Source organism: Schistocerca serialis, chromosome 4 (genome assembly GCF_023864345.2).
Source record: "Schistocerca serialis cubense isolate TAMUIC-IGC-003099 chromosome 4, iqSchSeri2.2, whole genome shotgun sequence".
Classification (NCBI taxonomy): Eukaryota; Metazoa; Arthropoda; class Insecta; order Orthoptera; family Acrididae; genus Schistocerca; species Schistocerca serialis.
In genome coordinates this window covers 597,704,152-597,717,436 of record NC_064641.1, presented here as the reverse complement: position 1 = coordinate 597,717,436, position 13,285 = coordinate 597,704,152, and the positions used below count along the sequence as shown (strand labels likewise).

Genomic DNA, 13,285 nt, shown 5'->3' with positions numbered 1-13,285 from the left:
TGGTGTCTTTAAACATCAGACTTGATAATACACAAGTTCAGTGTTGTTGTTGTTGTTGTTGTTGTGGTGGTGGTCTTCAGTCCTGAGACTGGTTTGTTGCAGCTCTCCATGCTACTCTATCCTGTGCAAGCTTCTTCATCTCCCAGTACCTACTGCAACCTACATCCTTCTGAATCTGTTTAGCGTATTCATCTCTTGGTCTTCCTCTACGATTTTTACCCTACATGCTGCCCTCCAATACTAAATTGGTGATCCTTTGATGCCTCAGAGCATGTCCTGCCAACCTATCCCTTCTTCTAGTTAAGTTGTGCCACAAATTTCTCTTCTCCCCAATCCTATTCAATACTTCCTCATTAGTTATGTGATCTACCCATCTAATCTTCAGCATTCTTCTGTAGCACCACATTTCGAAAGCTTCTATTCTCTTCTTGTCCAAACTAGTTATCATCCATGTTTCACTTCCATACATGGCTACGCTCCATACAAATACTTTCAGAAATGACTTCCTGACACTTAAATCAATACTCGATGTTAACAAATTTCTCTTCTTCAGAAACGCTTTCCTTGCCATTGCCAGTCTACATTTGATATTCTCTCTACTTTGACCATAATCAGTTATTTTGCTCCCCAAATAGCAAAACTTAACTACTGCTGATTTCCTAATCTAGTTCCCTCAGCATCACCTGATTTAATTCAACTGCATTCCATTATCCTTGTTTTGCTTTTTTTGATGTTCATCTTATATCCGCCTTTAAAGACACTGTCCATTCCGTTCAGCTGCTCTTCCAGGTCCTTTGCTGTCTCTGACAGAATTACAATGTCATCGGCGAATCTCAAAGTTTTTATTTCTTCTCCATGGATTTTAATACCTACTCTGAATTTTTCTTTTGTTTCCTTCACTGCTTGCTCAATATACAGATTGAATAACATCGGGGATAGGCTACAACCGTGTCTCACTCCCTTCCCAACCACTGCTTCCCTTTCGTGCCCCTCGACTCTTATAACTGCCATCTGGTTTCTGTACAAATTGTAAATAGCCTTTCGCTCCCTGTATTTTACCGCTGCCACCTTCAGAATTTGAAAGAGAGTATTCCGGTCAACATTGTCAAAGGCTTTCTCTAAGTCTACAAATGCTAGAAATGTAGGTTTGCCTTTCCTTAATCTAGCTTCTAAGATAAGTTGTAGGGTCAGTATTGCCTTACATGTTCCTACGGAATCCAAACTGATCTTCCCGGAGGTCAGCTTCTACCAGTTTTTCCATTCGTCTGTAGAGAATATGCGTTAGTATTTTGCATCTGTGACTTATTAAACTGATTGTTCGGTAATTTTCACATCTGTCAGCACCCGCTTTCTTTGGGATCGGAATTATTATATTCTTCTTGAAGTCTGAGGGTATTTCGCCTGTCTCATACATCTTGCTCACCAGATGGTTGAGTTTTGTCAGGACTGGCTCTCCCAAGGCCGTCAGTATTTCTAATGGAGTGTTGTCTACTCCCGGGGCCTTGTTTCGACTCAGGTCTTTCAGTGCTCTGTCAAACTCTTCACACAGTATCATATCTCCCATTTCATCTTCATCTACATCCTCTTCCATTTCCATAGTATTGTCCTCAAGTACAAATCAATATCATAGTAATAATCCAGTAATTTATGGACATCACATGCGTCCTGCCTCATGCAGAACTAAGATGTGAAAAAAAAAAAGGTCTCTAGTCTCAAGCGAGTCCAGTACATGAATGTGCATATTCAATTGTGCATTAGTCGTTTTTGCAATCAGCACAGATACTGACACATCAAAGAATACTACAGAATTATTCCTTGTGTTTTCATCTTATCTTCTGTGGCGCTGGCAGCAAACACTTGTCATCGCCAGTGACTCGCCCCTCTTAGTGTCTTCAAATAACGGACTTCCAACCTGCAAATAGAAACAGGTGCATCGGTAGAAACATTCTCACTCTCCCACACTCGTACCTAAAATATTGGGTGTTCGATACAGTTGAAGGCCAAGTGTTTCTAGAATTTTCACCGAAATTCTTGAGGCACTACAACACAAGTCACAGGAGTACCAAATAATCACAACTAGATCAGGTTATCATTACTACCTCCTCAATTATCAAAGCTCAAACAGTGTTAATCTCTTTGTGGAACAGCCGTGTAATTTATACTGAACTAACTTAACATGATCAGCAGAATCTCAGTTGAATCGCATGATGATCAAAGAACCAATAGTGTTGAGAATAGCAGTCCATCTGTCATCTTTCTGGGCAGGTAATCCCATCCTTTGGTTTGTGCAAATAAAAGTAAAGGAAACTTTGGCTGTGCAAGAATAATAGATGACGTAACTAAGTACACACTTATAGTAAGCCAACTCAACCAATTATTTGCCGCTGAGGTGCAAGACATAATTATTGCGCCACCGGAACTCGACTCGTACACCAAGTTCAAGTCACGATTGATATCACAAGTGGCCACTTTACAAGTGGATTGAGTACAGCAAGTTCTTACTCAAGAGGAGATGGGCAACAGAAAGCTATCACATTACCAGAGGCACCTGTGCAGTAAGATTGACACAGTCACTGTACTAGATAACTTGTTGTGCATGCTGTTGAGCAGTCATTTGCTGCCACAGATAAATGCCATAATTGTCCCACAGATTGGCATGCTGTTGGACGCCATGGCACAGCTGGCCGATTGAATGCAAGAAGCAGTTGCGTCCGCACAGCTCAGTGCAGTCACAGTATGGGACAACAGTGCAACCACTGCAACAACAATAGCAGGGGCTGACCATGACCCACTCGCAGCAAACTGTGTTGAACTGTTGTGCACCCAGGTCAGTGCACTGTTGTCAGCAATGGAAATGTTAAAAGTGTAGAACTTCTATTGATGCCACAGATCCACAAAGTGATGCACAGATGTGCTGGTGCTGCTGCCAGTTTGGTGATCATGCAAAGAAGTTTTCATCACATGCTCTCACCCAAATGCAAGTGGTAGCTGGTAGAAGGCAGAACCAATTGCTAGACATACGCCAAGTGCCTATTTGTAACGGACAGAGATCCTGGCATGAAATTCTTAATAGATACTGGATCAGATATGAACATCCTGACTCCGACATCCGTGCATTGTTGCTGACCATCAAATGCCTTCTGTCTGCCTGCTGTTAACAACTCTTCAGTCATGATGTACAGTGCTCAGCTAACGGAGCCCAACTTTGGACTGTGCCACCCGTACACGTGGGACTTCATTATTGCGGTGGTTACTGAGGTGATTGTTGGAGCAGGCCTCCTGGCACAGCACTGTCGACTACTTCCAGACGTTGTGAATGCTCACTTGGTGTTACTGGCTTAGTGGTCACCAGTTTCTACTGCAGCACAACAGTTCACAGCACCAAGTTGTTTCATGCTTCTGGGGGGGAGTAAGTAGAGTTGTTGAGCAGCTACCTGACTTTGACCAGTTTCTCTGGTGCTCCTAAGTGCATACCCCATGGCACAGTGCTCCACATAAAGACAACAGTGGAGCCCCTGTGGAATGTCAGCCAAGACATTTGACTCCAGACTGCGCAGCAGTAATGAAAGCCAAATTTGATTCTGTGATATGTGAAGACATGATGTGCCTGTCTAAAAGCCTGTGGTCCTCAGCATTATGTTTGCTGCCAAATAAAAGTGGAGCCTATTGCCCAGGAATTGACTGTCATGCACTTAACTTGTGAACGGTGCCTGAGAGATAACCTGTACCACTTGTACGCGATTATAATTATGCTCTACTGGTGTGACTGTATTCACTGTCCTGGACTGGGTGAAGGCATATATTCAGAAACTGATAGCCATGGAAGACATACCCACTACAGTAGAGTCTCAAAAAAAAAAAAAAAGTTGCAACAATCTACTTTCTTTTTTTTACTGACATGATAAATAGATAAATAACAAAAATATCATTGCAAAAGATAGATAGGGAGAGTACAACTCAGTGACAAAGTAAACAACAATGCAATCAACACCGATGATTAGCTTGCTGCCCTGTTGCACGAACATCTGTTGTCAGTATGGCACGAAATACCCCAACTGCTGCTGGCTGCTACCAATCAAAACTGGGGAGTTCATACGCTGCTGTAGTTCCCAGTATGTGTACTGTACAGTGTTGTGTGTCATTTTGTTTGTTGACTGTGTGTTCCGTTGTACACCTTACAAAGATGAATGCTGTAACAAAAAAGAGGAAATTTGTGCCTTTGCATCTAAAATTAGAAGCACTAAGATGACTTGACAAAGGAGAAACAATAAAAAAACTTGCTCTCGAATATGGTGTCGGTGAAGTTACTGCTGGTGACTGGCGAAGAAACCGACTTAAATTGGAACAGTTTTCTTCACAGAAATGCTCACACGAATCTCTCAGTTGAAGAAGTATACTTGTAAAGAAGTCAAACTTCGAAAAAACAAGAGGGGCATTGTTCATGTGGTTTACCCAACAGACAGAAGGGTGCTCCGATTTCTGGCCCAATCTTGCAAGAAAAAGCTTTGTTTTTCAGAAACCAGCTGCAGGAAGGAGATGACAATTTCGCCACTAGTGTGGGCTGGCTCGACAAGTGGAAGAAGAGGTGTGGAGTGCGTCAACTAGACGTATGTGGAGAAAAACTCTCCGGTGACACTCAGGCCATTTCAAAATTTATCGTAGAGTTTAAAAAAATCGTAATTGACGAAAATTTGTCTATTGAACAAATATATAACTGTGATGAAACTGGGCTAAATTTTAAAATGTTACCAGCGAGAGCACTTGCTTCTTGTGAAGATAAAAAATGCTCCTGGGCACAAAAAAAAAGCAAAGAGCAGCTCACAGTTATGGCAGCTTCAAATGCAACTGGAGACCACAAACTAAAACTAGTTGTGATTGGGAAGTCTGTCAAGCCAAGAGCATTCAAGAATGTATCCATCTTAGCTCTTCTGGTTGTCTATACACATCAGAATAATGCCTGGATGAATCAGGAAATCTTCAAGAACTGTTTTTTTTAACTCGTTTGTACCTGATTGCAAGAATTTTTTAAAAAGAAAGGGGACTGCCATGCAAAGCAATTTTGGTCATGGATAATGTGTCCCCACATCCAAGTGCAGAAGAACTGCAGTGCAATTGTATCTGTGCCATGTTCTTTCCAACAAATGCTACCTGTCTCATTCAGCCCATGGATCAGAGCATTCTGGAATGTCTAAAAAAAGAAAAGTATCGATGGTGATTGCTACAGTCAATCCTGCATTCCAAAGACAACGAAAGCATTGTAGGAACTTTGAAGAAAGTGACTTTGAAGGACGTCGTGTACTGGATTAGCAAATCTTGGAGCGAAAGAAAGTCAGACACAATTTCTAAGTCATGGAGGAAAATTCCACAGGAAAGTATGCCCGACAGAGAAACTGAAGATTTAGTAGATGAGGACGATCAACCATTGTGTAATTTAATCAGAAGATTGCCAGAGTGTGAAGAGGCAGAAGAGGTGGAAGTAGGCGAGTGGTTAAATTCAGATGAACAGTTGGAAGTGACAGACTCTTCTATAATTGACATGGTTAACATTCCATCGCAGTGTGAGAGTGACGAGGATGACGAGGCAGAGGCTGCACCAATGATGAGTCACACTGCTGGCAATGCTGCTCTCGAGGCCACCATATGCTACGTGGAACAACAGTCTGAGGTGACACCAACTGACCTACTGCTTCTGAGACTGTGGTGTGACATTTCCATGAGGAATCGTCGCAGCTTCACCAAACAAAAGACACTTCACTATTACTTGTCTAAATAAATAATTATTGTTATTCTGCCAATGCAAATGCATGTGTAAATACTTTTATTTTAATAAAGTTCATATTTTGACCTGTATTACTTACAATATCATAATACTTCTTTTTCCCATTTAAATTTTGATATTCCGAGTTTTCTATAGTTTGAGGTGGTTCCAGTCTCGTTCACCTCGAACTATCGAGACTGTACTTTATTGCCATAATCACATCTTTTGGTTTATATGAGAGAATGTTTATGACATTTGGCATATGCAGTGCAGCTCAAACGTGGCAGAGATTTATAGATTTCATTCTTCAAGGAATACTGTTATGCTTTGCATACCTCGACAATGTCCTGGTGTTCTCTGCCGATGTGGAACAATATATTCAGCATGTGCATTAGGTGTTCAGATGACTAGAACAATATGTAGCCATACTGAAAATAGCCAAGTGTGTTTTTGGGCAGCCCTTGGTCATAAGATCTCAGCTGTGGGCTTGTTTCCTCTGACTGAGGAGGTAGAAGCAATACCACAGCTAGCAAGGCCCAAGGCTGTAAAGAAGAACATGACTGACTCAGTGCTTTTATCCCACCTGAAGCTTGCTACACCACTAACTACTGTCGTGGATGCAAGCCAACCAACCATTGGTGTGGCACTCCAACAGTGGGTGGATAATAACTGGCAGCCACTGATGTGTTACTCGCACAAATGTCACCTTCACAAAGGAAATGGAGTACATGTGGCCATGAGCTTCCGCCCATGTACCAGGCGGTTAGCTATTTTCGTCCACAAGTTGAAGTGCAAGTCTTTACAAATTATGTGGATCACAAGCCCTTGACATTTACATCATGATGGAACAGTGCACCCTGGAAATTTAATCATCTTGAATTTGTGGCCCAGTTCACAACAGACATTAGACAAGTATCTGGAATTAATAATGTCATTTCAGACTGTCTGCTATGGGTCAGCAGTTTCTCGAGTCCAATAGATTTTTTTGCACTTGCGCAAGTGCAACAGGAAGCCAAGGAGTTCAGTGTGAAGAATGACAACAACCTAACATCAGCACTGACATTGCAGTTCATGGACATACCAGGAGAAGATACACATCTGTACTGTGATGTCTTTTGTGATCGATCTCATCCTTTCCTGCCAACAACATTCAGAAAGCAAGCTCTTAACAACATCCATGAGTTGGGCCATCTAGGAGTGCATCCAACCTTTCATCTAGTGTCTCAGCATTTTGTTTGCCTGGACAAGCAGAAAGACTATTGGGAATGAGTCAGATCATGTCTCAAGTGTCAACGGTGCAAGATTAACTGCCTTGTCCAAGCCGCAACTGATGACTTCCCAGATACCACCAGTCACTTTCCCCATGTACAATTGGATGTTGTTGGACTGATTTCTCCACTGAACAGGGAGAGGTACTTATTAATGATGACAGACCATTATACCCATTGGCCTGAAGCAGTACTGGTTGATAATGTCACAGTCGAGACATAAGCTTTCGCCTTTACTTTGACATGGTTGATGAGGTTTGGATGTCTGCTGCATATCACCTCAGATGTTAGTTTGAATCAGAATGGTTTGCTTAGAGGCCTAAGGTTTGTTGTTACACTCACAATAAGACCACTTGCTACCACAAGGCAAGCAAAACGATGATCAAATGCTGATTTTGTGTTTATACCCACAATAAGACCACTTGCTACCACACAGAAAGCAGTGGGATGATCAAATGCTGGCATAATTGTTTGAAGCCAGTGCCATTATGCCACGAAGATACCTGGTCATCAACACTACCAGTGGTACTACTGAGCTTGTGAACAACATTCAAGCATGACATCAGTTCATAATTGGTAGAATTGGGTTATGGTGACACCTTCCTTGTGATTTTGTCAGCACAGATGTAATAGAGACAGCCACGTAAGATAAGCCAGATTTTTTGCATCACATGAGAGAGTATGTTTCCAGGATCCATCCTCCAGAAGCTTTGTGGCATGACACACTGCCTTCCTTCATTTACCAGTATCTCGAGCATTGTACACATGTTATTCTCTGCATGGAAGGCATTAACTGCCACTACAAGCCCCATATTCTGGCCCATATAAAGTTTCTAAAGACTTACACAAACAAATGAAATTATAGTGAACAGCAAGGCTATAATTGTCTGACTAGAATATATCTTCCACACCAATGACAGTGGCTCAATGGAGGCGTCTGCCCACCTCGGATGGAGATGCTATGTTGCAAGTGCCACCATTGCAGCATCTGCCTCCCAATGCAGTTGCTCCTCCAATGTGGATGACTCATTCTGGCCTACAGGTGTACTTCTCGGTGGGATTCCTTGATGGCGACACTCTACTTCTGCCTGGGGGGATGATGTAGCAGTCTACATGTCAGCCACCACAAGCTAATGCGAATTTCAGTGTAGTGTAGTTTACAGTACAGTGCAGTGTTCTCAGCAAGTGAATCACAGCTTTCTCAGCAGTTCCATGCCCAGCTGCCAGGGGTGCTGATTTTTTTAATCCTTTTTTATATTTTCTGTGTGTGCTGCATATTCTTTGTTTTTGTGAATTGGTAATTTATGCTCCCTGCCAACAATCTTTTACCTAGTTTTACCAAATTGTAGCCTGTAATCAACTCCTTTTTATAACAAGGATCCGAATTATGCCATTTCTGTCCTCTCCATTTAGCATGCCGTCTGGTGTGTATTACTATAGTCACTATAAACACATCAAGTTAAAGTCATGCAGCCAAAGTAGGGGTGAACTTGACCATCCTCCTAAACATAATATTTGTCTATTAGCTGATAGCGACCAGCAAACAGTGAAATGTTCAAATGACAGTTTTAAATCTATATTACAAACCTCAAAAGGTACTGTGATTTTCTGACCTGTTATGTGCAGCTATGTGGCACAACTTATTCATCCACAGAGAAAAGATTGCATGTCCTCAGTTTTGTGCTTATTTTTTCATCCAGAAATTTCCATTTTGTAACATCTTTCTATATGGTATACAGTACTGAAATTCCACTGAATATTTTGAAAGTCTCCTTATTTTCATGTAAAGAAGAAAAAGGTAGTTATTGGTTGTTATTGAGACAAAAAAGGAGAATTGGTTTGTATTATATTAACAGAAATAGATGTAGCTGATTTTGTTGAACACTGAAATTCTCCTTAACCTTTAATTTTTATGGAAATTACAGATTATTGGAACAATGGCTGTCACAACCTTCCCGTGATATTTCAGAACTCCTGAGGCGGCACGATGCCGTGCAGGAGTTGATCAACCCTAACTGCAGAGTTACTCCTCTACTAGGTGACATTCTAAAAGGCCTTCCAGATCTAGATAGAGGACTTACAAATGTAGCTTATCACAGAGTGAGTATACATTTGGAACATATTGTTATTTACGTAACTGTTCTAAGATGATGTTAAAAGCACAGACTATTTAATTTTTTCTTAAAATGAAAGATGAAACTATTTAAAACAGAACTAATAACTCAGCTTCAGCTGATTTTTTAAAATCCTTTTTTATATTTTCTGTGTGTGCTGTATATTCTTTGTTTTTGTGAATTGGTAATTTATGCTCCCTGCCAACAATCTTTTACCTAGTTTTACCAAATTGTAGCCTGTAATCAACTCCTTTTTATAACAAGGATCAGAGTTCCGAATTATGCCATTTCTGTCCTCTCCATTTAGCATGCCGTATGGTGTGTATTACTATAGTCATCAAAGCCATTGAAGAACGGGAGAAGTGGGCAGACAATTACATATTTTCTACGACAAAATGTGACAATTATTGGGGTATTTAGCCATTGTCAACAGCCAACATCTTTTCATAATTCATGATAAAACATAATTACCTGATCTGCCAAGGAGTGTTGTTCCCAGAAAAAGAGATAATTATTCCATTAAATTTGTAGTATGAAACAGCAATGCAGATATAGTGGAAATATAATAATGGGCAGTTATAAAGTTTTAATTATCACCTTGAGAAAAAAAAGTTATGTAATAATTTTTTGTTTATTTATAAGAATATGCAAACAGTCCTACAGTGCAGTGAAATCCCTGAGCTACAGTACTGTAGCATATCAGTAGAGGAGACACAGCGGAATGGTGGAGCCCATTGTAATGTGGAGTATCGTGCAATAATTTGTTTTCTACATTTTAGGGGGAATGATACTGCAGTGATCAGTGCTGAGTTTGTGCAAGAGTAAAGCAACAGTAAACAGTCTTATGACACAGTGATTACATGATGGTGACACTTTTGGTGTGGAGAAACAAGTCTGAATGATAAAGAACAAAATAACAGACCATCTCTCTGTGAAAAAATGGGAATTACAAGAGAATTGAAGGCTCTTCTGCTTGAAGATCAGTGAATCAAAGTCAGGGCAGTAGTGGAAAAGTGAATGTCAGTCATGGATCAGTTTTCGACATCTTACATGTCATTTTCATCATCAAACTAGTTGCTACCCGCTGGGCTCTGCAGCTGCTCACACTAATTCTTGTGGCTGTGTCAGGCCAGTTCAGATGACTTCTTTAGCCACCTGATCACCATGGGTGTGTCACTGTGACCCTGAGACAAAAGAGCAAAGTAAGCAATGTAAACACATAGATACACCACGGCCATCGAAGACCCGACCACTATAGGGAAAGGTTGTAAAGAATATCTCATAGCATCACAAGGTGAAGTTGAGCATTTTTTGGGAAAGCCATGGTGAGGTGCTTATAGAGTATGCTCATAAGGGCAAATGTCCACAAAAGTATACCACCACACACACCTGAAGGGGCTACAGGAGGCTGTTCAGAAGAAATGTCACAGGAAGTTGTTCAAGGGGATGCTTTTGTTCCACAACAGTGCCACAGCTTATTCTGCACAAGAAGTCACAAAAGCTGCTTCTCTGAGCCACCAAATTTTACTGAACAGCCAAATGCAGACTTCTGCAATCAAGTTCTTTGCTAGGTCATCCATTATTGGGAAAAACATACTGCATTGATGGGTGAACATGTAGTGGAGGACTAAAACCATAACCAGGTTTCATGGTCACAGCATGACTTTTTCCAGGCAATAATAAAATTTTTTATGACTATCCTTCATATGTAATAATGGCATAAACATCGTAGTTTCTACAGTCCCTCATATGTTAATTTAGTCACAGTTTTGTGTGATAATAAAAAAACACAGAAAACCATTATTAATATCAATCTACTGTGATCTAAAAATGAGGTAAGCTGCATCAAAATTTGCACACAAGAAATGGCATGCACTAAAATTAAAAAGAAAAAAATTTCTTTGTGAGCAAGTGAGCAACATAATTAAAAATGTGATGTATTTGAATAATACTACTAATGGATTTGAGGTATGAGTACAGTTAGGAAGCAGCTCCTTTTTGTACAGAAAATCTATAGTTCAGAAACTTCCATCATTCAAAGTTGTAAGACTGACAAAAGAAAAAAAAAGAATTATTGAAAACATGAGTTACATTGTTGCAAGCTAATTTTACATGCATCAACAATAAACTGTCAAAATTAAAACATTTTTGATGTATTGTAACTGTTCACTCTGTGTGTGTGTGTGTGTGTGTGTGTGTGTGTGTGTGTGTGTGTGTGTGTGTGTTAGATCATTCATTAACAGGCAGCTAAATTGGGCACTAGGATATTGGAGACATTATGTACAGAAATATAAAGAAACAATTAATACACTAGGGTATTTGTTAAAGATTCAGTTACAGTTTCAAAGGTAGGTATAAGTTTATACTAGACTGAGCTTAATATAGAATTCAACTATATAAGATTGATTGTAGTGAATGTTGTAATTGTAAGCTTATAGAAGCAAATATATATTTAGAAAAAGTTTTGTCCATGATGAGGAATCTTATAAATCTAACACAAGTGTCATAATCCATATTGTTTTTAGTATAGATATAACAAACACAGGCCAATACATCTCAAGGGCATTTATTAGATTAGAAATTAGATTATATTTGATTTTTTATTCCAATAGCTCCATAGTGGGGAGATCATCCAGGATGCAGAACGTGTCAGAAAGACTAGAAGAAACAATAAATATTTACAAAGAAAAGCAAATATGCTAATGTACCTTCCACAGATCCCAAGTGAAATGGTCCTTGTGGATGTGGAATAAAATGAATGTAAACAGCAACCTTAATGTATTTTTAATTAAAAGGTAATAAATAATTTGTCACAAAATATGTATATGTTCAATAAACTGAACTGCACATGATAAGTGTTAGGCTGTTGTAACCATGCATCATATAATTAAAAAATCATTTTATATCAATTATTTACAATGATCACATTACTGTACTGAATTTGTACAGAAGTCAGATTGTACAAATACTCACATTATTTGATATTATTAGTTACATATACACACCTGTGTGTTTTACAAGGAAGCTCCTCAGTGCAATAAAAGTACTTGGTCACCAATATATCCTTCAGCCTCCTTTTAAATGGAAATTTATTAGTAGTTACACTTTTTGTGGCTGCTACCGAGTTATTGACAGTGAGTGTTCCTGAATAGTGGACATCTTTCTGAACTGAAGTTACATCTTCGTGAAGATTATTCTTATTTCTGTTATTGATTCCATGAACTGAACTGTTATTTTGAAAAACTGATATATATTTAATGATAGATGTAATTAAGAAGTATCTTTATTGGGAAGCAGTAGTCAGTATCCATAGTTCTCACTAAACAGGCATCTGACAGATCCTAGAGAGTACACCACAAGCAATTCTAATTACATGTTTTTGGACCAGGAAACCTTGAGCTTGTCTTGATGGGCTTACCAAGAAATAATCCCATATAACATTGTGGAATATGTCTGACAACATTCGCACTGCAAATATAGATTGTTTAGGCACTTAAACAGTTCTGTGGTTTGCTTCTTCCAGTTCAATTTGTTACGCAGTTCTGCGATATACTCCTTCCAGTTGAATTGTTATCAGCCTTTAGTCCCAAGAATTTAACACTAACATATATGTGTTTGTCATCAAATTTTAGGTGTATAATGTTTATAAAACTCTTAAAAGTTCTAAACTTATCTCTCTCTCTCTCTCTCTCTCTCTCTCTCTCTCTCTCTCTCTCTCTCCCCCACCATATGAAATTACTTCCCATTTAGATGATGCCTGATAGTTTAATACCTGTCCCTTGCATAGTGACGACCTTCATTTTTTGTCATAAATATGGGATTTGAACCATTTTGTAGCATTTCCAGCATTTCCTGTTACACTTTAATATTCTGATTTACTTGAAAGGATATAGTGATTTACATAGTTAAATGCCTTTGACAAATCATGTAATGTACCAGTAGCCTGTAATTTATTGCCTAATAAATTAAGTATATTCTTTCTGTAGTTTTAGAAATCCAAACTGTGACTATGACAATATATTATTTGCTGTCAGATGGTTAAGAAACTGATTATACATTTTTTCCAAAATTTTCAAGGATGTTGGAAAATTGAAATGGGATGGAATTTTGATGGTATTTCTTTATCTCCTTCCTTAGACAATGGC

At 39.3% G+C, this 13,285-nt stretch overlaps 1 protein-coding gene across 2 annotated transcripts in view; it reads left to right on the top strand.

Annotated features, from left to right (window-relative positions):
• The window catches only part of LOC126475365 (DNA mismatch repair protein Msh3-like), a 356,972-nt gene that overhangs the window by 161,389 nt on the left and 182,298 nt on the right, over positions 1-13,285 (top strand). For both annotated transcript variants that reach the window (XM_050103183.1, XM_050103182.1), the window contains exon 10: positions 8,952-9,126. In XM_050103183.1, coding sequence (XP_049959140.1) covers positions 8,952-9,126 — 175 coding nt within the window. The remainder of the gene's footprint in view (positions 1-8,951; positions 9,127-13,285) is intronic.